The 25927-nt window shown below is 38.8% G+C and overlaps 1 protein-coding gene across 6 annotated transcripts in view; it reads left to right on the top strand.

Moving 5' to 3' along the window:
* Positions 1-25927, top strand: part of MAP2K5 (mitogen-activated protein kinase kinase 5) — a 210527-nt gene that overhangs the window by 44358 nt on the left and 140242 nt on the right. For all 6 annotated transcript variants that reach the window (XM_077827514.1, XM_077827516.1, XM_077827517.1 and 3 more), the window contains 2 exons: positions 1231-1279; positions 6654-6718. In XM_077827514.1, coding sequence (XP_077683640.1) covers positions 1231-1279; positions 6654-6718 — 114 coding nt within the window. The remainder of the gene's footprint in view (positions 1-1230; positions 1280-6653; positions 6719-25927) is intronic.

Here is a 25927-nt window from a genome sequence, read left to right on the forward strand (position 1 = left end):
TATTTTTCTTGTAAATTTATCTGAACCTCCCTAAATTCTGGGGCTGCACAAGTTCAGAGATGTTTAGTTGTGGTGCTTGATCTATTATAACGAAGGGGCTGGCTGTGAAATACAGATCCAGTTTTGGAATCCCAACACCTTAAAAAATGAAGATGTACCTTTCAAGTCTGAGGGCTAGTCTACACTGGCAATGCTAAAGCCACCTCCACGAGGGGCATAGAGGTGCACTGTCTACACTGGCACTTTACAGCGCTGAAACTTGCTCCACTCAGGTGGATGTTTTTTCACACCCTGGAACCAGAGGGTTGCAGTGCTGTAAATTGCCAGTGTAGACAAGCCCTGAGTCTGTTTCTGCTAAGAACAAGTCATCTTATCTGCTGTACTCTGTTGAAGATGGACTTTAAAATGAGTAGGATTTATAAAAATACAGCAGTCTACAGTAAACATTATGGGCTGAATTCATCAATGGTTTAAGCTGTTTCAGCTCCTTTGACATCAGTGCAGTTGTGCCAGCTTATGCCAGTGGTCAGTTTGGCCCAGTGATCTCTGCTGAGGAGGTCAGTTCCTCATACATAAAGTATATTGCATCTGAAGAAGTGGTGTTTTACCCACGAAAGTTTATGCCCAAATAAATCTGTTAGTCTTTAAGGTGCCACCAGACTCCTTGTTGTTTTTATAAAGTATATTAACCATCTCATTGTAACACATTGTGGTTGAGTAACACAGGCCTACATTTATAAATTACTGAATCTGCCTTTATAGCTTAATGTATTGGTAAACAGAGATATAATTCATACTGTGTACATTTTAAGGTATCTAGAGATGAGACCTTACTGGGTTTTGAACTGAGCCATGCAGCCAAGGAAAACTGAAGTAAAACCTTGTGTTTTTTGGTACTTTTTTATAAAACATTTGCTGGCGAGGGTAGCTTTGTTTTATTGACAAATGTTAGGCTGTATTTTGAAGAGTAGGATGGTCAAATGTCTGTCGTTATCTAAACTGCTTTGTAAAAGTGAAATAAATCTTGATAATCTTGAATTTTCATTCTTTCTGGACTTTTGGCTTATGCTGTTTGAGAAATATCAGGCTCGGTCTGTGTTGCATAAAGTAAAACATATTCAGCATGCCTAACCATAAGCAAAGGTGCTGTTTTGTTGGGGGATACGGTTTTAACTCAATTTCATAGACTGAAACTGTAGTCATGGAAAACAATTGTTTTGTATTTTTCAGCTTAAAGAAGTCTTCTGCAGAACTGAAGAAAATATTAGCTAATGGCCAGGTAGGTGCATTAAAATTCAGACTTGGGTACATGTATGACTTGTTACTGCCTATATACCACAGTGATTGGCATACTACATATAAGTGGAGAGATGCTTACTGCTCATTTAGTTGTAATGTTCCCTTTCTAAAACTGAGGTGGAGAGACCATGAAAACCTTCATCATATGGATGAGTTATGTGTCTTGATTTACTTTGATTGCCATAGCAATTTGCTTCCCATTTCTCAAAAGGTGAGAATCAGATTTAGCTCCGAATAAATTTAAGCACCTCACACACATGTTGCACTGCAGCCACAATTTAGGGGAAGAAAGTTAATCAGCTTTGAGTAACTGAATCAGCTGCTCAGTTGCTAGAATGACCTTTGTATTTTCAGGGCAGTAGGCACATAAATATTTAGCAGGCTTTTGCAAGTGGCAAGAGAGAAAATTCCTTCTTATATTGTTTGGAGCTGCATCATATGCTGCATTATCAGAGTAAAGTTGTGGAAGACTTCCTTATCACCTACTCTTTTCTGCTCCAGGCATTCAGATCCTGATATCCAGACCTAAATAGTTTACGCTTTCAATTGATGGACCAATGGACCCTTTCGGGCAAACATTTCTCACCAGTTTTGATTCAAATAGATAGATCCAAAGTTGTATAATGACTTTAAATATACACTGCTAAATTAAGCTACCTAAAAGAATACCGAATTCTTCAGTAGCAACATAAATAAGTTTTAATGTTTGTCATAGTGAACCCTCTTTGATAGCCTTGGAGGCAGGCACTTGTCCATTGCCATCAAGCTTGCCTATTAGGCTGTATTGACTGAGACATCTGTGTCACCGCAAATAAAAGACTCTTATTGATTTTCTTAACTGTTGTTCACTTCCCCTCCATGTTTCGAAGGCTGAAATCTTAATTATCTCAGATCCGTATTCAGTGCCTTCACACAGTGACCTCTCCAAGTCTCATTGGCATTTCATGAATCAAGTAGTTGTAGTTGAACGTGTCAAGAAGATAAAGGCTGGTCTTCATGCTTGTCCTTCAGTATCACCTGTAACACGGTGATCTAATAAATGAGAGTGCCTCTTTAAAAGGTGATTCTAACAGCATCAGCACTGCAGCCTTGCTTATTTGGCACTGAATCCTTTGAATACAGCTTGGAATATATTTTTAAGCTTGTCAGCGTTCCTAATACAAAGCCATATATGAACAAATTGATTCTTGCCAGGAAGGTCTGTTTATAATTTTAAAATATTTATAAAATAGCCAAACAGATAACTTTAAATTATATGAGTACCAAAAACATGCTTTTGAGCTTTTTAGTGAAATTTGGCAAATACTAATCCATAATATAAGAGAGCGCCATTTGGGAATAATTTTTAGAAAATGGAATAAGTGAACATGAATAAGATCACATAATCATGAATGGGCGAATAACCTGAATCTGACATTTTGACTTGTTGAAAGAAATAGAAATAAAGGCATTTTGCACAGCTGGATTTTAAAAAGTTAAAGGTTACCTATTTTAAAAATTCTCCTATGTAAGGAAATAAAATAGCTAAAATCTATTAGTGATAGTAAAGATTTGACTTATGCCCATCAAAGAAAATAAATTCAGAATTAGTGTTTTAATGCTACCCTTAATTCACCATGCTGTGATAAGGGACTAGACTGTAAATCTCCAAAGAGGAAATGCTCTCTATTATATTGCATACCTTTTGTTATTCAGTAATTAGGCACAACTATATAAACTGGGACAGATTTTTGTTTTAACTTTGACTTTCCTTTCATTTTGGAGTTTGTCACACTTAGCATTAGTTTAACATAGTTTTTTGTGTGGTTTATGTTTTCAAGCATTAATGATGATATTCCTTTCCACTAGCCTCCACTTAGGTTTAATAAGAAATTCATATTAATCATTAAAAGAAGGGGACATGATTCTTCAAGATAATCAAATATTGGCAGGTTAGAAATAGCTTTCTGCCTAGGTTCATTGATATAGGTTATGTGATATAAATATTTATTTCTTTTCTGTCACTCAGAGTAAATGCCACCAATTGATTCAGCATTGATATAGTGTCAACAGTTCATAAGAAACATTTGACTGGCTTGTGTTTTCCGATTAGTCTCCGCTCTATAAAGTGGGATTTACTAAATCTCTTCAATTGTCTGCTCACAGAGTGTGACTGCTTTCTGAAACCATTACTACTTCGATTTGTAAAGCAAAGGTACAGCTATAGGACTTTGCTTCTGTCAGAGCTTTACATATAAAATAAGGATTAATTGAGCATTTTGCTTTTAATGATTTACAAGAGAATAGACACTGAGTCTTTCAGAGACAGCAGGTATAAACAAAGAGTGTTTTGTTTGCTGACCCATAATTGAAATCTGTTTTCACTTTTTCATTAATTCTGTTAATATCGGCATCCAATCAAGTTTGGCTTTGAAAGTTTAATATTCCAGGCCTTGCTGTGGAGTCATTGTTTTTATGTTATCATTTTGTGATTGAGGATTCAGTTTTCCCAGTAAAATACATAACTCACTAGGTATTTTTTGACATCTTTATTTGTTTCAATAAATCAAGCTTTATGTCTGTAAGGTTTTCTGGTGTATATTTGCTCCACCCCAATATCTATTTCACCATCAGTTCTGCGCTGATCCTTTGTGCGTAACTGTCAAGGAATGGTACCAGAGTGGCAGTGAAAGGCATGCAGAGTGAAAGTGGTGTAACATCACAGCAAAGATATGGCTAAGATTATTCACTTTTTACCAGTTAGCCAAATGCAGAAGAAAAGGGAAAACATTGGTATAAAATAACCCTTTGCTGTTTCTTACAAAATACGCTTGCATAATTACACGGGGAAAAAAAACCTCCCAGAAGAGCTAATATATAGTTAGTTATGGCTATCTAGGTTTTCTGTGTTTCTCACAGATCTGTTGTTTACAATAGAGTCTAAAGATGTATCTAGTATCTCACCCTGTGCCTAGTATCTCACCCTGTGTGAGGTGCCGATGCAATATTTTAAGAGGGGAGAATTCCTTGCAATTTTTTCCTCTTGGGTTGCACTTTTTGGTGAAATATAATTATCAGAGTTTTCAGCCTTAGTTTTAATACTTAATTGGCCTTTGGGTACTAATCTTTATATATCTTGAAGATTTGTGGTGCAGACTTAACTGCAAATAGACAATTTATGTGGACGTAACTTCTGCTTCAATGTACTTCCAGTTATCTCAGATCTCACAAGTGTCAACCTTGGAAATATATAGGAGAATAAATATTTCCTTTGATAAGCGAGTACTGGATTTTCTTCGGTTGGTTGAAGAGCAGAACAAAATATTTAAAGCTTCACTGTTAGTGATTCAAAAACAGATTATTTTTAATCAATTAAAAACTCAATTTTTTGCTGTTGAAACTTGCTGAAAGTTGACATTTTAGAGGTTTTTATTGCATGTAGCACTTAAGGCCCAACTCTGCTCCTATCTTCAATGGTGTAGAATAAGGCTTTTGGAGTGGGATTTTCAAAAGCGCTGAAGCGACAAGTAACTGAGGTCCACTCACCACTGTGTGCCCCCTTGTGGCCAGGCATGGCATAACCGCTCTCACCAGGCTAGTGCCCCGTACTGATGGTCACTCTGGCACTGTGGTGATGTCTCTGTCAATGACTCAGCCTTCTGGCTAGGTCACAGTCTTTAGTCCACCCTCTATGGGGTCACAGTTGTCCAAATTAAAAATTCCCCCAAAAATGTCTTACCTCAAAAACAGAACCTTCTACCCTCCCGGGGGCTATTCCTCAGCCTCCCTCCTGTTTGATCAGGGTCTCTGCCAGGCCTCCCAGCCTGGAGACCTTCTCCCCTCCTGCAGGAGCCTTCTTGCTCCCTGCAGTCACTACAGATATAGTGGCAGTTTCCTGGGCTTCTCCCCTTTCACTGCCCCTTCCTGCTCTGAACTTCCAACCTTTATAGGAACCTCCCTCCAGCTCTTTCCCCAGCTGAGCTTTATCCCTACTTAAACCTGGCTTCTTTTACACAGGAATCACCTGATTCTTCTCAGGTGCAGCCCATTCTTTAATCAAGGTTGACTTAGCCTCAGGCACTCCAGCCCACATAGAGCAAAACACCCTGTTATGCAATGTAAGAGCACAAGTCCCATTTGATTTTTGGTGGGATTTGTGCTTCTGAGTTACTCAGGTGTTTTTGAAAATCTCACCATAAAATTAGCAGGAAGTTTTTTAGTAGCTGGAACAACTTGCACAAAATTAATAATTTGGTGTCAAACAGAATATAAATAATCCAAGAAATGAGTCTTTTTTTAAGATTTTGTGGTAGATTGCTAACAATATAATTTAAAATCTGAAACTATCCAATCTTGATTACTTTCTATTACTGTTCATCAATTTAGCATCCCTATCTTAGTTTAGGAGACATTACTGTGGTCCAAAATTTATCATAATTGAAAGAGTTGTTTTAAAATAGACATACACTATTGTCAAAAATGGCTTTGGTGCTTTTGAATACTAAATTGCCTTATTTAGGATGTCCAGTGTAATATTCACTTTTGTATAGGAGAAGTGGGGTTCCTGGTTTTCAATCTGATCCAGTAAGTCAACAAACAAAACTGAACTAAGCTTTTATACAATATAAAAGAACCAAAATTCCCATGTTCACAACGCATGAAATTTCCTGGTGTCGGGAGAGCAGACCCTAAAGCTCCATGTGGCTTCGGGGGTGTTCACAGGCTCTGACTTCCCACCACCCTGTCTGGAAACTTGTCTTTGGGAGCACTAAGCATCCAAGGTAGCAATTTATTGTGTAACTCAAGGAAAATTGTGTGTGCTCAGCACCAATTAAAACCAAATTTTTATTTGTTGCAGGATTGTAGCCTTAATTAAGCATTTGTATGTAAACTGTAGCAATTCTATCGATACAGACATATCATCCAATTAGTATCAATTATGCTGATTCTACACTGAACTGTAAATGGACCCAAGTAAACTTTTCTGGCCATATTTAAGATGACAATGTTGGCTGGTTTGCTTCCTCCCCCTCACAACTTTGGCTTTGGTTATGTGCAGTGCTGGAGACCCCTTTCCTATCAGTATCTGTGACCTGACCCTCTTGAGCTATGTTATATCATTCCATTTTGACACCTTTTATCAAACTTTAATGAAATGACCCAGGCAAACAAATTGTCATTAAACTTTCCATCACTTTGTCCCTTGGTATCGTCTTTTATAAATTGGACAGCAAATGTTGTATTGATCTTCTCGTTCTTGCAGCTGAACTTGAAATGACCCAGACTGCTTGTTGTTTATGGCCTAGAGTTGCTTTTCCTTGACATTTCCATCCACAGCATGACATCTTTCTTGTTTTTCTTTCTTTCTTGTGGAGATGAATGAACAAGACATACAATATCGAGATGTCCTCGGTCATGGCAATGGAGGCACAGTCTACAAGTGAGTGTTGCATTTCGCTTAAACTTCTTGAAAAGAAAATTTAGCAAATCTTTCTCCCTCAGGTGTGCAGTATGATGGTGGATGGCCTTTGCTGACATATGATAAAAGACCTTAAAATACAATATATGTAATTTAGGCTTTTCTAGGAATTCTCTTTTTCACATTTGCCTTCCAGATCTTTCGAAATATTGGTTTCTAGGTGCTATGAGGACTGGTGTGTTTTTATTATCTTCTTCATATTTAGAGTTGAATCACTCCTGGGTGACAAGTTAATGGTCCACAAGTGCAAGTTTAACTGGCCTGAAGCATAATGCATTTTTCCTTCCCTCTTTTTAATACTGTTGTTCTTGCTTGCTTACCATACCCGTTGCTAGTTCATTGCTTGCAGTGACACCAATTGGATGCAAAGCTGTTATGATACCATTGCTCTGCTTTTCTGCAGCACTACAAAATTAGTAACCCTCCCCCATTTCTGTTGTATCCACTTCCCTCTCCTGTAAGAAACTCCATACTCAGACTGATGAATATGTTAAGTTATAAACTCCCCCAAATTTTGGTAGTGATGCTTATACCCTGAAGCCAGTTTTAATTTTAATATTGTAAAGATTATAATAGCAAAGAAATAGTTTTCTCAACGGGAAAGTCTTTCTCATACGTAGTGCAAAGTTTAAACTACATAATGTAATATCTGGTACTTAATAGTCTGCAGTGGTGTATGAAAAATATTCCGCTAGGAATTAAAAAATCCATACTTTGTAAGAAAGCCCTGAGGGAGTAATAAAGGTTTCCTCCAGAGAGCTATTTACCATATACAGAAACATGGCATCCCATTTTGATCTTGTTTATGCCTTACACATTTTAACTTTGATATTAACGTTTTTAAAAAAAGTTTTTAAAACCACAACATATTTATTTTATTTTTTAATTGGCTGCCAACTTTGCTAAGCTCCTGCTTTCTGTCTCCTAACATGAATTTTAATAAAAATGCGTTTTGGAGTCATTATCAGAGAAAATCCAGATTTGTTATGAATCTTAACAGATTTCCAAAATCAAGTCAACCTAGTGCATAGAAGGTGGTACAAAGACCTTCTATCATGTTCTCTTATTTGTCTTCTGGATATTACTTATTCTCTAGACCCGCACATTTCAAACATATGTTTTGTAGTAGTGATATGCTTTTTCTCTTTATATTGGGGAGAGATCGTGGATTGATGCACTTTACAGATCAATCTACGGCTGCTGCTTCTTTGGAGAGAGTTGCTTTTCTTCTTTCTCAACTGGAGGATGAGTGCACAAACCGTTCTGGAGCGAGGATTGTTCTTAGAGAGAGAATGGATGAAGGGTGTGTGGGGAGATTGGAACTTCAAGGTCAGGACCAGACATAGTGAAGGAGAACTCATGTTTTGTTGCTTGTGGAGGGCATGGAGGACCATTTTAAAAAGGAAAATCTTAGTATGCAAGTTCCACTCATTAAAACCACATTTCTCATTGTTTCCCAATATTAGATCACCTTATTGGAGGAAGTGGATCTAATAAGGCGCAAGCAAGGGGATATTGTCAGCAGGCACTATTCTTAGCCTTGTGCAGGATAAAAGATTTACCATTGTCGTCATTCTCTAAGATCTGATTGGAGCCTCAGCATGATTGTCTAGTACAAATTGGCAGGATTGTTGCACAGTACATAATTGCAAAAGGACACTTTGGCACATGGCCTTGTTAACCAAGTATCAGAGTAACAGCCGTGTTAGTCTGTATTCGCAAAAAGTATGTAGGCCTGCTGATCTCACCATATTTGCTTAACACTGTTTCAGAAATACAGACGTGTCTGTGTCTCTCTTGCTTCTGCATCCTTAACATAGAACATGGGGTGCGCTTGTCACACACAGACGCCTTGTATGTATGTTATACATATACCTTGGTTGTGCTATGGCCTTCACACCCACGCTGTTTGTGCATCACCTGACAAAGTGTGTTATGGAGTTGATTAAAGAGACTGAAATCCTACTACTGCCCCTCTAAGAGAAGGCAGAAGATAGTGATGGAAGAAACATGGTTGGCATCAGTGGGGAAGGAGAGAGGCTAAATAAAGTGTGGAGAACGGAAAGCAGTGATGGAAAAGTAGAAAGAAGAGAGGGTGAAAGGGGTGGGGTGGGAGCGGGAACTGCTATGAGGTGTTAGCATAACTAAAGCTTGATCCGTAGCCCACTGAACTTGATACTAATGGGCTTTGCATCAGGACCTAATGGTGTACTTAGCTGCTGCCCTGCTCCTAAGGGATGGCTGCATTTTAGGCACAATGTGTGTATGTAGTTTATAAAGTATTGTGACATCCCTGGGGGTGGAAGCTTTTATATACATGTCAGATATTTGTATAATATTGCCACATGTACAACACATGTTCCATAGAATCCATATAGGAAACTTGGATAAAACACTAGGCAGCGTCAGTTCTGCCTGGCATGCCTTTGATGTTCTCTATTCTTCTAGGTCACGAATGGACAGATAAAGCAAAAATGGCATGAAAGGGGAGGCGTGGCACTTCTGGCAGCTCCTCTGCATGATAGTTCTTGGGTGGGCTGTGATGATGCCAGTGTCTGTCTTGTAAGGGTTTTTGGATATCTTGATTTGATATAAACTGGCTTTCCAAGGAATGATGTTTTTTTGGTGGAAAAATTTGAAACCTCCTCTGAGCCTAGGAGAACATTCTTTTTTTGTTTTCCTTTTTTCATTGTCTTTTGTTTGTGTGTTTTAAAATATAAAAAATGCCCACTGTAGTAGCTAGTTGATTTTTTTCTCATAAGCCGGCAATGTTCCATCCTGCTCCAGAGAAAGTCTACCCATGCCGTCTTGAGATCAGACTTACCATTCCTAAGGTTTGGTTTTACCATACACCCAAATAATAACAGAGCATAAACCTCAGCCCAAATTTCCTCTCCAAGCCCAACTGTTGCTAAGATATCCATTTCTGTAGGATCTCCCTGTGTTTGCTCCTAGATGTCCCCACTTACTCTTTCATTCTGGGGAGAGTTACTAGCGACTGCTGTTATAAGAAGTCAGCAGAGTGAACTTTGCGTCTTTATACAGTTTGATGTAAAGCTGGCCTACGTTTTTCAAAACTAAAAATTTTGATAGAATTTCGAAGTCATGAAAATTGGTAGAAATGAATATTGATGTTGTTTGGATATATTTTTTGGGGTGTTTGATTATGGTCCTGTGATGTGTTCCATATAAAATCAGTAAAACTTTCTTGTATTAGAGCATTTGCCTTTCTGTAGTGGGAATTGGTTCTTCCTTGCCAAAGAAGCATACATGTTGTATGAGCCAATAAGAAATTGCAAAATGTAATATGTACAGGTGGCTGGATTGCACTCCAGTAATGGATAGCAACTCACATGTATTTGATTCCAGTAGATCAATGAGCATTTGTCAGATAAAATTAATTACAAATGTTTAACTCTCTCAGTCTACCAGCATTCCATACGATAGGTTTGTTTCAGAAGGTAGCATACATGGTATTGATTTGAATGTAAAGAATGAGCGGGTATGTGTAGGTATCTTTTCCTTGTTTAATTTTTGTCTTTCTATAACTTCATACTAAGTCGTATCCATTATGGCAATGATATATTATCAGCATTCAGCAAACAAGATAGCATGTCGCAGGTTGCTGAGCAGAAATTTTCAGCCTCTGTTTCCATGTGAATTAACTATTATTGAAGTAGTTTATTGAGATTGAAGTATTGATCACTTTTCATGCTAACCTTGGCTTAAGGGAAGAGAGAGGAGGTGTTTTCGTTCTCTTTGGAAGACACTGTGTTTCATTAGAAAATATATATAGTTCATTTATTTAGGTTTTTTATAGCCTCCACTATTTTACTGCTTGGAGAAGGGGTATCTTGGCTTTATTTTTATGATAGTATAATTATACTTCAGAAATGCACTTGGTTACTGTGTGTAGCAAAATTGTTCCAGTGTATTGGCTTGGCCAATATTGCTATACAAACAACTTTTCAGTCAATTGAGTCTGGCAAAAATCAATACTTTATAGCAATATTTCTAGTAAGAACTTGCTGAATCTGAATGTTTTTTCTTCTCTTTAAAGAAAAGGGATTTTATAATTGCTTGACTTCCTTTTAAAATTATTTTCTACTGCTTTTTGATGCACTGTTTTCTTAATTAAGGAATGATAAGCAGCTACAGAGTTCAATGACTGCAAACACAATTAAGTGTTCTTGCTTTTTTTGAATGCATATAGTATGTAGCTCCGGTACTTTGTTGGGAGTACGCTCCTTACTTTGAATAAAGCTTGTTGAAAAGTTATTTGGAAGTTCAAAATAAATAATAATCCTTCCACCATTCTAGTCTGTTTTCATCATTAAGCCACTTGGATTTGCTCTTTGTATTCACTAATTTTAGGCGCAGTTCTGTGAGGTCTTTTGTACCCTCAGCTGCCATTGATTTCAGTGAGAGTTGAGGGTGCAGAATTGGGTCTGATATAGTTGTGGTGGTGGATTTATTAACTTTCCAGTTTTATAACAGTCTTTCTAATTTTTCCTCAGTTATTTTATAAAAGTTGATATGATGGAGAGTACAGGCTCTTGGCTGCTGCACAGCAGAAGAAAATATTTGTATACTACTGCATCTAGGGTATTTACTTAAATTGCTTTTTTGAAAAATAATTCACTGGAAAGTCCAAAAGGCATTTAAAGTGTTTGTCTTTCTGCTACGTTTTTTACCTCTATCATAGGTTCCAGAGCTCTGAGAGGCCATGTTTTTGTAAGACTGCTTCCTTACTTTAGTGAAATATTATGTTAACATTTTGATTCACAATGTTATGCGTAAACTCTGCTGCGGAGTCTGAGCAATAGCTGCACTAAATTATTGAGAACCAAAATACTGTATAAGTATGTATTTAAATGTAAATATTATATAGAAATGGGATTTGCCGCTGGCAAATAATTGTTTTGTAATATTTTTCACCTGCATGGCACTCTCTCAAGTTTCACAGTTCTCCTACTAGATGCTGAAACAAAATCATACAGCATATTTTTAATTTCATATTTTTTTCATTTCAGCTTTTTAAATGCAGGTAAAGAAATGTCAAATGTTCAAATAAAATTAGAATTCCCTTAGGTTACAGTCAGTATAGTGTTTTAAAATGTTCGGAGTATTAAAAATATGTATTGTGTATGGTGTATGAATCTACGAGATTCTTCTAGATTGGTAAACCATAATAAATTGTACAGTAAAGTTATCTAAAATCTGTGAGTAAAATTTATTGGTCATCATATCACTCAAAATTTTGTTAAATCAGACAATTTCATTATTGTTTGCATAATTATGTGGAGGGTCTGGAGAGAGGTGGTTGATCCGCAGGCCAGAAAACTGGTGTTGCTGCAGAAAATGAATATAAATGTGGAGGTTTAATATTTATTTGTGGACAGTGTGTATTTTCAGTTTGCATCAGCAATTCACTTGAGCAATTTTGCTATTCACTTGAGTTGTGTGCTAACTTGAGTATATGTCCATTTGTATATTCTGTATCACAACCACCCTTGGGATAGGTCTTTGTCACATTACACACAACGCATGGCAAAACATCTGGAAGGTTGTCGTCTTGATCAAGTATTTCCCTTCTGAAAGCAGCATGTACAAACTGTGCTATTTGAGTGTAATCCTCTGTAGGGTGAGAGGGGAAGCTCACTTCTAGGGTAAAGGAGACGGAGGTTATCCAACCTCCAGAAGCCAGAGTGGTGACAGAATTGTGGCATTACGCCCCATATTCTTCATAGTAATGTTATGATATGATTATGGTATAACTATGATGTATTTTATGCAAGAGAGGTCATGTAAGGTATCATTGAAAAGGTTCTGATTTACTGAATTTGATTCTCCTATTTGTATGTATGTATCATTTTGGTATCTGAAGTTAGGAATATTGTCTATGCATCTACTACAAATGTGTTTACACCTGGGGAACACCCACTAGGCAGAATGCAATCAGTCTAGATGGCTGGCTGGGAAGGGCCATTAGGGAAAACAAGAGATCTTAGAAGATGTTAATCTCCCACCGGGGAGCCTTTCTGAGGATGCTACAAACAACCTCAGAGTCATGGCTGCTGTGTCCCTACAGGGGCATGTGATCAAGTCATCTGGTACTGGACTCCCATCTTGGAATACCAGTGTTTTTCCACTGACCAGGCATGGCAACCAAGAGGGGAGACAAAGGGTTCCCACCATATTCAAAAGCTATTTAAGGCAGGAAGTGACATCATCATGGTTCTTCACTGACTTCCCGCCCAAGAACATCGCTGGAAACACCAGAGGAACAAAGACTGGACTAGGGGAGATGGGCTGAACCCAGGCTAGAGGGATTTCTAGCCTGTGAAAGAAATGCCTGGGGTTTTAAGCTGCAAGCAAGTGTAGCTTGCCCTCAAGAATTTCTGCAAACTGCCTAAAACAACAATTAGGGTGAGAATTTGCTACTCATATCCAATCTCTTTAGTATATTAAGCTTAGATTACGTTTTTGTTTATTTGCTAGGTAATCTGCTTTGATCTGTTTGCTAGCCCTTATAATCACTTAAAATCTATCTGTTGTGGTTAGTAAACTTACTTTTGTCTAAAACCAGTGTGTAGAAATCATAACTGGGGGCAGAAAGCTATTGCATATCTTCCTCTACATTGAGGGAGGGGGCGAATTTCATGAGCTTATGCTGTACAGTTCCCTGTGTAGCGCAAGATGGTATAATTTTGAGTTTGTACTCCAAAAGGGAGTGCATGCCTTAGGAACTGTGAGGTGCCTTAGCTGAGCCTTCCCATTCAGAGCTGATATCAGCATCTGTGTGTAGCTGCAGCTGGATGTGTCCCTACCTATGTGTGTGCTGGAGGGGGCTTGAGGGCCTGTCATCACAGTATAGTGTAAAAGGAGTCCAGGCTGGCAAGTCAGGTGGGCTTAGTGGTACCCCCAGTTCCAGGAGGAACCCGTCACAAGAATATTTGAGATTTTTGCTGTTTCTTTATGCAATTTGGGCTCTGCAGGGTTTTGCTGTTTTCTTGCTTATCTCAAAGTATTTCTTTGATCAAAGACAGTGATGAATGTATCGTTGTGAAGGGAGTCTAGAGTGCAGACGTGTTCTTCAGAACCAGTAACTTCTTCCAGTATCCTCTTCCAACTTAAATGATGGTGTTGGCCAGACTCTAAGTCTGAGTAGTGATTCCACCTCTCCCCATTGTTTGTCATGAGGTTTTTTCACCATCATTGTCCGTTTCATTCTATTTCTATCTATTGCTGTTTGTTTGTCTGTCTGAATAAAGCCATTATAAATTGCCCTTCTGTAGCAATCTCCATCTGAGGATCTCAAAGCACTTTACAAATGTTCATGAATTAATCCTCACAGAATAATGCTGTGAGGAAGGGAAATATAGTCAGAAATTCACAGTATGGAAAATTTAGGCACAGAGTGATTAAATGGTTTGTTCAATGTCCTACAGCAAGCCTATGGCATTGGTAGGCCTAGAAACCAGATCCCTTAATCTTGTATTATAGCCACTAAACATGCTTCCTTTCTATCCTTACCCGTTCTGCTTTATTTTTACATTTCTTGTGGCTATTTTACACCCTATTTTTAGTAATGCTAAAAACCACTGTAACAATAACAGATGAAGTAAATTACAAATGCCCCACACAATGTTATTCTTCTTATCCTTACAGTTTAAACAAGACTGACCAGCGATTGCTGTTCCTTTGTTTGTTTGACCCTAGCATTGCTTGCCTGCCTCATAAAATCTGTTATGCACAAAAGTGCATAAAATGAAGATAAAGTGCCTCCTTCAAGTCTGACAAAAAACATTCCTTTGCAGAATGGTAGTTGCAGTGAAAGTAAATAAATGAACGGACAGCAATCACAGCCTAGTTGATGAAACTGTTCAATTAAAGCACAGGCATTTACATGGTGTAATTTCCCTAAATTGCCAATGAGCCCCTTTAGACACAACCAGTGTTCAAATTGATTTCAGCATTGATTTTGGCTGAAGCTGATAAATTTCTGCTTGTTAGTTAAAGTAATTTTGCAGAAGACTTTGTACTGTGGTATTGAAATGTTCATTTAGCTGATGGTTAAAAGAGGAGTTATTTACAGAGGGCTCTACTATTGTTCTGAGATGGGACAATTCCCCAATCATCTTCTACTTTTAATTTTTTTAAGCTTCAGTATACCAATCAATAGGTTATTGAAACTGATTAAAAGTTATCCAACCAGCTGCCTCTGGCCCTTTAATTAGAAATGGGATGTTTCTTAAATTAAAGTTGTTTTGTTTACATTGTATACCCTCTAGAAGATTAAGCGAATAGAAACTTAAGTTGCTTTTATTAGGCGTTGTGTAAACCCAATGTAAGTTTTCTCAGCAGCTTCTGTTGCCTTAAAGGGAGCAGCATTCTAGTGGTTAGAAGTAACAGTCTGCTTACTAGATCAGTTGTGGGACTTTCTTGAGCCAAGGCTATGAGTGATGCCAAAGTGATAGATAGGGGCTGTCCTTTAGTTGAGATTACTTTTTATAATTCTTTTGTTTATAAAACGTGTGCAATCTGATATGTGCACAGTAGAATGTCCACTTGATGTAAGTTGTGTTAGAACCATATGTTGTGAGAATTTACTGGCATCGTGTTTTAACCTGTGACCTTATTCTCACTTCGAATTTTCTGTAAAGAACAGTGAGTGGAACAGAAAAGTCAACAGTAATGTCATTAATAGCAGGATGCTGGCTTTCCATTTCTTTCCCCTGAAGTTCCTGAGGGGGGAATGTTCAGTGGTTATTCTGGAATATTAAGATTAACCAGTGATATTTGAACTTGATATAAAACTATCTTCTGGCTACATTCCAGAAACATTTTGATATTATGGACCTTTAAACTTTGGCACTCAGATTTTTTGCGGATACCGCTTTTGAGAAAGCAAGATACAAAAGCAAAGATTTCACAAGGGCCTAAAGCTGGCAAGTGGGGAGAATAGCCAGGATCATCTCAAATGTACTTACAAGAAGTTTTTTTTAAAAAAATCAATGTAAAACTAGTCTGAATTAAATTTTTAATCTAAATTTTGTGTGAAATTGAGCAGAGATTAAATGGAATCACCAATTCCAGCTGCTGTAGGGAATGCGAGAATAATTTTGTTTGTTTGCCTTATGGTTATCTTTTCTAGGTCTAGGAATTATTGTACAAAACTACTATGCTCCTTAAATAGTTCTCACTCTGTGATTAGGGCATGAACATGTATTTGACCAGAGGCCATGTCAAGGTGTGGACTTATGGGATCAACCCCACAAAGGGAATTTATGGATCAGTCTCTTTGTCCATGCAGATCTCTTTGCAGGATCAAGATCCTTTTGTGGCTGTGGTGATAGGAATGGACAAGAGAGGTGAGGAAGGGAAAGCAATTTGTGTAAAGGATGACTTCCAGACTTTTGGTCTTTGGCTGTGTGTGTGGGGAGGGGAGAAAGGAGGATTAAGGAAAGTGGTAATAAATGGAAATGACAGCTGTACAGATGTTGCTTGGATAAATGAGGTGGGGATCCACTTAATCTCATATGCATGTACACTGGCCCTCACCCTCCTTCTCCATATGTGAACTCAAGTATTGTACATTCACTTGGTACTGTTTCTGGTGTTTGTTTTACTCTTTTGAAGAGTTTAGATTTTAGATACAAGCATTTTTTTGGTTCTGTAGTTTAACAACAAATCATTTTGCAATCACTATTCAAGCATTTGTAATAGGATTTTAGACAGAAGGAAGATTGGCATAGATTGCTTTTTGAACTAGCAGAGTCCCCATAAAAGCTTCTTTTTACAACTGCTGTTCACTTTGTATTTCCTGTTTTAACAGCCAGAGAGCCAGGCTAATGTGTTTGTCTATTACAGAAGGCAGCAACAACTGTCAAAGTGTTTATTTTGTAGAAACAATTTGAATCTATTTTTTAGATGGTCATTTTAGAAGGTGACAACGCTATCGTTAAAACTCCTAAAGTCTGACCATTAGCATGAAACACAGTGGTAAATCCGCACACGCACAAAAGCAGTAAACCAAATCTGTGGGTGATTTGCCGCATGTAGTTTGCAGCTGGTGACCGACATGTCATTCTACAATGTGCAACACTTATTTTATTCATCTTACACAATGCTGTGACAGAATTGTTTTGCTCTAGGTTATTTCTCATAGGATAAGAAAATATTCAATCTGTTTGACTCTCTTCAGAGTTCTTGTGTATGAAGAACTGTTTGCTGATGATGCTTGCTACCAAATGAACTGCTGCTTAGTGTGTAAACATTTACATTCAGAATAAGAAACCAGATGCTCCTGTAGGCATGGGTCTTCCATTGGGTCTTAAATACCTGAGTTTTGAAGGTCTTCACCATTCCTGTCCTTCTGAAAGCCTGTGTTGTGATTCTTTGTCAAGGAGGTTCACACTGTTTTCTCTTTGGAGCCCATCAGCGCTGTTCCTTAGGTGGGCTGATACAGATCTGGGTAAGGCTGAACAGTGTGTATAGCCTTTGTTGAGTGGAAGAATGCCTTTCTCTTGAACAAGTATCCAGGGGACAAATGGTGAGGTGGAAGGAGGGCAGGAGAAAGACAGATGTGTGCACACATAGGAGATGACCTGGAAAGTTTACTTTTCAGATGTCCTGAACATCAGGATAAGAAAAAAATGTTTGCATTATATTCTATTTTACGAGCAAATGCATGTGACTACGTTGGGAGAGACGTGCACATCTAAGGACAGAATCTGTCTCTTGTTGATTTGGAAAGGAGAACCTAGTGAATCAAAGATTTTTATATATCCTGTCTCTCTAGTCAAGCTTAAAATCTTGAAGGAACAATTTCCCGCACTCCCAAACTCTTTTTCCCTTAGAAAACTTATTTTTGGCATAGTCAGTGGAACCTATGAAACAAGAACACTGCAATGTTGGAGGACCCATTCCAGTTTTAAGGAGAAAATATAGTATCATTTAGTTAACCATTCTAATACTTGCCAATGAAAAAAATCACAATTTCCATCTGGGTTTTGTCACAGTAAATACTTTTTCAAGAAAAAGAATACTTACGTGGTTTTGGAATTGTTATAGCTATATTTGCTTTTATTAAGGAAGTAGATTTACTGTGTCCTAGCAGAAAGGATTTCCCATATGAAATTGGACGCTGTACTTTTGTTACTGGCTGCAGTACCGGTAGCATGCCTGAATTCAAGGTTAAAAAGACAGGAAACAAAGGGTAGGTATAAATGGTCAGTTTTCAGAATGGAGAGAGGTAAATAGTGGTGTCCCCCAGGGGTCTGTTCTGGGACAAGTCCTATTCAACATACTCATAAATGATGTGGAAAAAGGGGTAAACAGTGAGGTGGCAAAATTTGCAGATGATACAAAATGCTTAAAGATAGTTAAGACCCGGGCAGACTGCAAAGAGCTACAAAAGGATCTCTCAAAACTGGGAGACTGGGCAACAAAATGGCAGATGAACTTTAATGTTGGTAAATGCAAAGTAATGCACACTGGAAAGCATAATCCTAACTATACATATAAAATGATGGGGTCTAAATTATCTGTTACCACTCAAGAAAGATCCTGGAGTCATTGTGGATAGTTCTCTGAAAACATCCACTCAATATGCAGCGCTAGTCAAAAAAGCTAACAGAATACTGGGAATAATTAAGAAAGGGATAGAAAATAGGACAGAAAATATCATGTTGCCTCTATATAAATCCATGGTACACCCACATCTTGAATACTGTGTGCATATGTGGTTGCCCCATCTCAAAAAAGAAATATTGGAATTGGAAAAGGTTCAGAAAAGGGCAACAAAAATTATTAGGGGTATGGAACGGCTTCCATATGAGGAGAGATTAATAAGACTGGGCCTTTTCAGCTTGGAAAAGAGACGGCTAAGGGGAGATATGATTGAGGACTATAAAATCTTGACTGGTGTAGACAAAGTAGATAAGGAAGTGTTGTTATGAGAAGGAGTAAACACAAGAACTGGGGGTCACCAAATGAAATTAATAGGCATCAGGTTTAAAACAAACAAAAGGAAGTATTTCTTCACACAACGCACAGTCAACCTTGGAACTCCTTGCCAGAGGATGTTGTGAAGGCCAAGACCATAACAGGGTTCAAAAAAGAACTAGATAAATTCATGGAGGATCGGTCCATCAATGGCTATTAGCCAGGATGGGCAGGAATGGTGTCCCTAGCCTCTGTTTGCCAGAAGCTGGGAATGGGCGACAGGGGTTGGATCACTTGATGATTACCTATTCTGTTCATTCCATCTGGGGCACCTGGCACTGGCCACTGTCAAAAGCCAGGATCCTGGGCTAGATGGACCTTTGGTCTTACCCAGTAAGGCCATTCTTATGTTCTTATAAAGTCTATTCATTTGGGGAAAAAACTAGGAACTGGTAGGATTCTACAAGTAATTTAAAAAAATAATTGTGTCTACTGTTTTCATAGGCATCCCTGACGTATATTATGTGGCAAGAAATTCTTAAACCAACAGTCCTCATTTGCCAGGGTTCCTAAAGGAAGTACCATGTTTTGTTCACAGGAACTGTGTTGTCTTGTCAGCTATTAGAAGGATCATCGTTCATGTCGCACTCCTTGTCAGTACCCGGCCCGGGTCAGGGAAGCTAATGATCCAACCAGCAGACCAAATTTGGTGGTGAATCCGGGTCATGAGCCACCTGAGGCACACTGCACATACGCTAAGACGACTGATTGTATACATGTGATTACCCAGGAGATTCTTTCAGGAGCCTGTGCAAGCGGAGAGCACCATTTACCTAGTGCTTAGTGGCCACGTCATTAATGAATTTACACTGTAGCATTACATCATTCTGTCAGTTTTGCAGACGTCAGTTATGTGTATAGCAAGGGGTAGGGAATGACTCATTAGTATAATAGGCAGGCCATGGCTTGTCCTTGAATTGGTTCAGTCTTATACAGTGAATACCTTATTGCTTAGTTTGCATTATTGATGGGGAAAAATAGAAAAGTAGTTTGCTGGGCAGAATTCAGGAATGGGAAGCAGGAATTCCTGAATTCGAATCCTGGCTCAGATACTGAGTCCTTCTGTGATACTGCCCAAGTCATTTAACCTTGTGTGCATTAGTTGCCCCATCCCTAACACTGTGGATATAACAGTAATAAATCTTCAGTTCTGTGAGTGAGGTAATATTTAAGTTGCAGATAAGTGTTAAGTTTTTTAAATAATTTGATTATACTAGATTAAAGGTGAACAATTATGGTTTTTAGTTACATATATGCTAAAAGTTTTAAGAAACTTAATATATCTAATCTATGTGCTTCTAATGTGCGCATCCCTAAATCATAAACAAACTGAAAATTGTTTCCTCTCTTTCTCATGTGCCAGGAACCAAGTTCAGAGTTCTTTGCTTTTCCTAAAATAAATGATATCACAAACCCTTAAAACACTGTAAGGAAAACATCGCTTAGCTCTGCTTTTAGGTATTAACAAACCCCTAACTTTTGCAAGAGGAACATAGAACTATTATCTTAGGGCATGGCAAGCTTAAGAACACCCAAGACAACCAAACAAAAAAACATTTCATTTCACTTTTGAGACATATTTATTTTTAAGTTTGTGTCTTGTTCTTTTTGGTCTGTTAAATAGCTTTTTAAACTTTTGAGGTGTGAAGTGCTGCAGAAATTTGATGTCTCCATTAAATGTATGGAATTTTTGTATCTTTATCAGAAAAGATCTGATAAACTCTAGATTATTTTATGAATAAGAGTCAGCCTAAACCATCATTAGTTTCTCCCTTTATTTTTCTGTGGTTTAGAGTCCTTCAGGCATAACTAAGCAGGCAGCAGAAGACAGAGACGGGGAAAAAAAGAGTTTTTCATATGTAATATAAATTCATATGTTACTGTTGAATCTCAGCTCTTTATTTCCTTGTATTCTTTCCTGTACAAAATTGCTCTTTAGTTTTATTTTGATTTTGTGAGGCGTCATCTGGAATTCTTCCCCCAAAATCCCCTCAATGTCCACATTATATTTTTGCTTCTGGGGGAGAAAGGATACACACACCACCCTCCAAAGTTGATCAGAATGTCTCTGATGTTAGCTGGAGGACATTGTTTGACCATCTTTCCTTCTTTACCCAGAATAACTAGCCTCTCCCCACAGACTTGGGCATACTGCCTTAGTAAGGCTCCCTGGGTGAGCTTTTGATTTTTGAAGTAGAGGAGACAAAGTTATGTTGAAGGACTTGGCTTGCATTGGGCCCTTCAGGGCTTTCAGTGTCTAGGGACATGGTTAAGAGCCAAGGTTAATAAAATATTTGACACAACTGTTCCAGTCTTGCTTAGAAGCTGTTCACTGTAATAGTAGAGGGCTTAAAATAATGAATGCTGATGGAAATGTGAACCAAGATTTAAATTTCCCTTCTGCAGTGGATATGTTCCAAAATCTGCAGGAGTTGGTCTTTCCTGTGCTTACATAGTGTATTGTTGCTTTCAGCGATCCTCTCTGAATCGCACACTTTTTCACCAATAGAGCGTCCCAAAACGGAAATGTCAGCCATTTCTTTCATCTAGATTTTCAGTTGCTAGGCAATCCCACACATCACTTTGTTTTGAATTCTCCCATGGTTTCTAGTACAGTACACCAGGGCAGGGGTGAAGGTCCTGCATAACTCTTCTTCATCATATCTTTGTGCCAGCTTCGTTGATCTATTTGTCCGCTTCTCCCACTAACATTGCTATCCTATCATGCCACCTCTTATTCATAAAATGTCCTTTCTGAGCTGGGCTGCAAAGCTACTACTGTCTCTTCTGCATCCCTCCTGAAGACTCATTTCTTCTGTGAGGCTTATAAGAACCCTACTGATAAGTCATCTACTTATTTATTCCAGCCATTTGATTTAATCAAATATAAGTTTTGGGTTATTTTTAAACTCGACATTTCATTGAGTAATGGATTAATCTCATCGATGCTGCTGCTTCTCCTGCCCTTCCCTATTGTGGCATTATCCCCTTCACCTAGTTGCGTCATGTCAAATATTAGTTTGTAGCAAGCTCCTGGGAGCATGGATCTTGTCCTCTGTCTGCATTAGAAATGCACTCTTAGATGCCATTAAAATAATCGTGTTCTTTACATAGTGTTTTCAACTTCTAAGCAGTATCAGTCATTGCTTTAGTGTGAATTCTTCTGTGGTCTTTTATATGGTATTCTGTGGCTTGGGCATACTTTTCAAACCCATTACCTTTCAGCTCACCCTCTGAAGACATTAGTGCCATATGTTAACTGCAAGAGTCCACTTCAGTTAATGAAAATCTAGAGCATTGACTTCAATGAATTTGAAAGGACTGCAGCATCTTACAGGGTTGGTCCCCAAATGTGAATATCTGAACTGTGTATTTATCTCATTAACATGTTTCACCTAAAATATTCCTCAGCTAGAACAAAAATTGACCAGTTGTACTACTTTAACAAAACTGTCTCTGAAATACCTCCTTAGCTAAAAGAAAAGGAGGACTTGTGGCACCTTAGAGACTAACCAATTTATTTGAGCATAAGCTTTCGTGAGCTACAGCTCACTTCATCGGATGCATACTGTGGAAAGTGTAGAAGATCTTTTTATACACACAAAGCATGAAAAAATACCTCCCCCCACCCCACTCTCCTGCTGGTAATAGCTTATCTAAAGTGACCACTCTCCTTACAATGTGTGTGATAATCAAGTTGGGCCATTTCCAGCACAAATCCAGGTTTTCTCACCCCCCCCCCCACACACACTCACAAACCCACTCTCCTGCTGGTAATAGCTTATCTAAAGTGACCACTCTCCTTACAATGTGTATGATACTCAAGGTGCGCCATTTCCAGCACAAATCCAAGTTTAACAAGAATGTCTTGGGCGGGGGGGGTAGGAAAAAACAAGGGGAAATAGGTTACCTTGCATAATGACTTAGCCACTCCCAGTCTCTATTCAAGCCTAAGTTAATTGTATCCAATTTGCAAATTAATTCCAATTCAACAGTTTCTCGATTTGAAGTTTTTTTGTTGTAATATAGCAACTTTCATGTCTGTAATCGCTTGACGAGAGAGATTGAAGAGTTCTCCGACTGGTTTATGAATGTTATAATTCTTGACATCTGATTTGTGTCCATTTATTCTTTTACCTAGAGACTGTCCAGTTTGACCAATGTACATGGCAGAGGGGCATTGCTGGCACATGATGGCATATATCACATTGGTGGATGTGCAGGTGAATGAGCCTCTGATAGTGTGGCTGATGTGATTAGGCCCTATGATGGTGTCCCCTGAATAGATATGTGGGCACAGTTGGCAACGGGCTTTGTTGCAAGGATAGGTTCCTGGGTTAGTGGTTCTGTTGTGTGGTATGTGGTTGCTGGTGAGTATTTGCTTCAGGTTGGGGGGGTCTGAAGGCAAGGACTGACCTGTCTCCCAAGATTTGTGAGAGTGTTGGGTCATCCTTCAGGATAGGTTGTAGATCCTTAATAATGCGTTGGAGGGGTTTTAGTTGGGGGCTGAAGGTGGCGGCTAGTGGCGTTCTGTTATTTTCTTTGTTAGGCCTGTCCTGTAGTAGGTGACTTCTGGGAACTCTTCTGGCTCTATCAATCTGTTTCTGCACTTCTGCAGGTGGGTATTGTAGTTGTAAGAATGCTTGATAGAGATCTTGTAGGTGTTTGTCTCTGTCTGAGGGGTTGGAGCAAATGCGGTTGTATCGCAGAGCTTGGCTGTAGACGATGGATCATGTGGTGTGGTCAGGGAGAAAGCTGGAGGCATGTAGGTAGGAATAGTGGTCAGTAGGTTTCCGGTATAGGGTGGTGTTTATGTGACCATCATTTATTAGCACTGTAGTGTCCAGGAAGTGGATCTCTTGTGTGGACTGTACCAGGCTGAGGTTGATGGTGGGATGGAAATTGTTGAAATCATAGTGGAATTCCTCAAGGGCTTCTTTTCCGTGGGTCTGGATGATGAAGATGTCATCTATATAGCGCAAGTAGAGTAGGGGCATTAGGGGACGAGAGCTGAGGAAGCGTTGTTCTAAATCAGCCATAAAAATGTTGGCATACTGTGGGGCCATGTGGGTACCCATAGCAGTGCCGCTGATCTGAAGGTATACATTGTCCCCAAATGTAACATAGTTATGGGTAAGGACAAAGTCTCAAAGTTCAGCCACCAGGTTAGCCGTGACATTATCGGGGATAGTGTTCTTGACGGCCTGTAGTCCATCTTTGTGTGGAATGTTGGTGTAGAGGGCTTCTACATCCATAGTGGCCAGGATGGTGTTATCAGGAAGATCACCGATGGATTGTAGTTTCCTCAGGAAGTCAGTGGTGTCTCGAAGGTAGCTGGGAGTGCTGGTAGCGTAGGGCCTGAGGAGGGAGTCTACATAGCCAGACAATCCTGCTGTCAGGGTGCCAATGCCTGAGATGATGGGGCGCCCAGGATTTCCAGGTTTATGGATCTTGGGTAGTAGATAGAATATCCCAGGTCCGGGTTCCAGGGGTGTGTCTGTGCAGATTTGATCTTGTGCTTTTTCAGGGAGTTTCTTGAGCAAATGCTGTAGTTTCTTTTGGTAACTCTCAGTGGGATCAGAGGGTAATGGCTTATAGAAAGTGGTGTTGGAGAGCTGCCGAGCAGCCTCTTGTTCATATTCCAACCTATTCATGATGGCAACAGCACCTCCTTTGTCAGCCTTTTTGATTATGATGTCAGAGTTGTTTCTGAGGCTGTGGATGGCATTGTGTTCCGCACGGCTGAGGTTATGGGGCAAGTGATGCTGCTTTTCCACAATTTCAGCCCGTGCACGTCGGCGGAAGCACTCTATGTAGAGGTCCAGTCTGCTGTTTCGACCTTCAGGAGGAGTCCACCTAGAATCCTTCTTTTTGTAGTGTTGGTAGGGAGGTCTCTGTGGATTAGTATGTTGTTCAGAGGTATGTTGGAAATATTCCTTGAGTCGGAGACGTCGAAAATAGGATTCTAGGTCACCACAGAACTGTATCATGTTCATGGGGGTGGACGGGCAGAAGGAGAGGCCCCGAGATAGGACAGCCGCTTCTGCTGAGCTGAGAGTATAGTTGGATAGGTTAACAATATTGCTGGGTGGGTTGAGGGAACCATTGCTGTGGCCCCTTGTGGCATGTAGTAGTTTAGAAAGTTTAGTGTCCTTTTTCTTTTGTAGAGAAGCAAGCTGCATTGTTTTATGCCTGCTTCAGGATTTTGGAATTGCAGTTTATGAAAGAGCTGAAATCTTGGTCAAGAAAACTGGGATTTGATGGTGTTAGAATATTCTAAAAGTTGTTTGATTTCTGTAGAATTTTCTAACTAAAATCCTAGCAGATATTATAGGTGGGTTTTTTTGTGTTTTGTTTTTGCTGTTGGAAAAATTTAGTCAGTGCAGCATAATGTTCTCTGTAAATGTGTTGTCAGGTTGATAGAATAAAATGAGTGTTTTATTTTTTTAAGCATGTAGGATCTTACCTGTAATACTTCTAAAGCAATGGAAAGACTCTCACTAACTTCAGTGGGAGCTGGATCAGGCTTCTAATAATATAACTGAAAGAGGGAAACACAAAAATTTTTCAGTTTGCCACTGTGATTGTTAGGTAATGCCTCTGATGAGAGGAAAATATGAACAGTGCATTACATGGTATTAATTACACATGCACAGTGTAAATAACGTACAGAAATGGGGAGAAATTAAAAGGATCTGTGCAGTTGTAAATTGAAACGACTTTGATAACTTTCAGATTTATGAATAGTTTACATTTGCATCGTTTGAAATTGCCTTTTAAACTTCTTGTTGCAGAACTTGGCTAACTTGATGTAATGCTGCCTGTTCAATTTTTCCTTAACAATAAATGATTTATAGCTGTCTTTTCCCAATCATCTGGGTTATAGCTTTTGCAGCGGTTCATTTGCAGAGCAAAAATAAAGCCTGAACACACAAAATAGAGAAATGGACTTGCTCTTCCATGGCTGGTTTCTGTAAGGTGTGAACTCTTCTAAATTCAAAATGTAGTTTCCCTGGGTTATTCTGCGTGGTGCAGTGTTTTGGATTTATTTCCTTTGGTTGGTAAGGACTGATTTACCACAGTCTTAGAGGAGATGAGCATATAGAAGTTCTTTGGTATTAAGTTAGTGCCAGTGTATTGAGCCGTGCAAACAAAATGCAG

Source organism: Eretmochelys imbricata, chromosome 10 (genome assembly GCF_965152235.1).
Source record: "Eretmochelys imbricata isolate rEreImb1 chromosome 10, rEreImb1.hap1, whole genome shotgun sequence".
NCBI classification, from domain to species: Eukaryota; Metazoa; Chordata; order Testudines; family Cheloniidae; genus Eretmochelys; species Eretmochelys imbricata.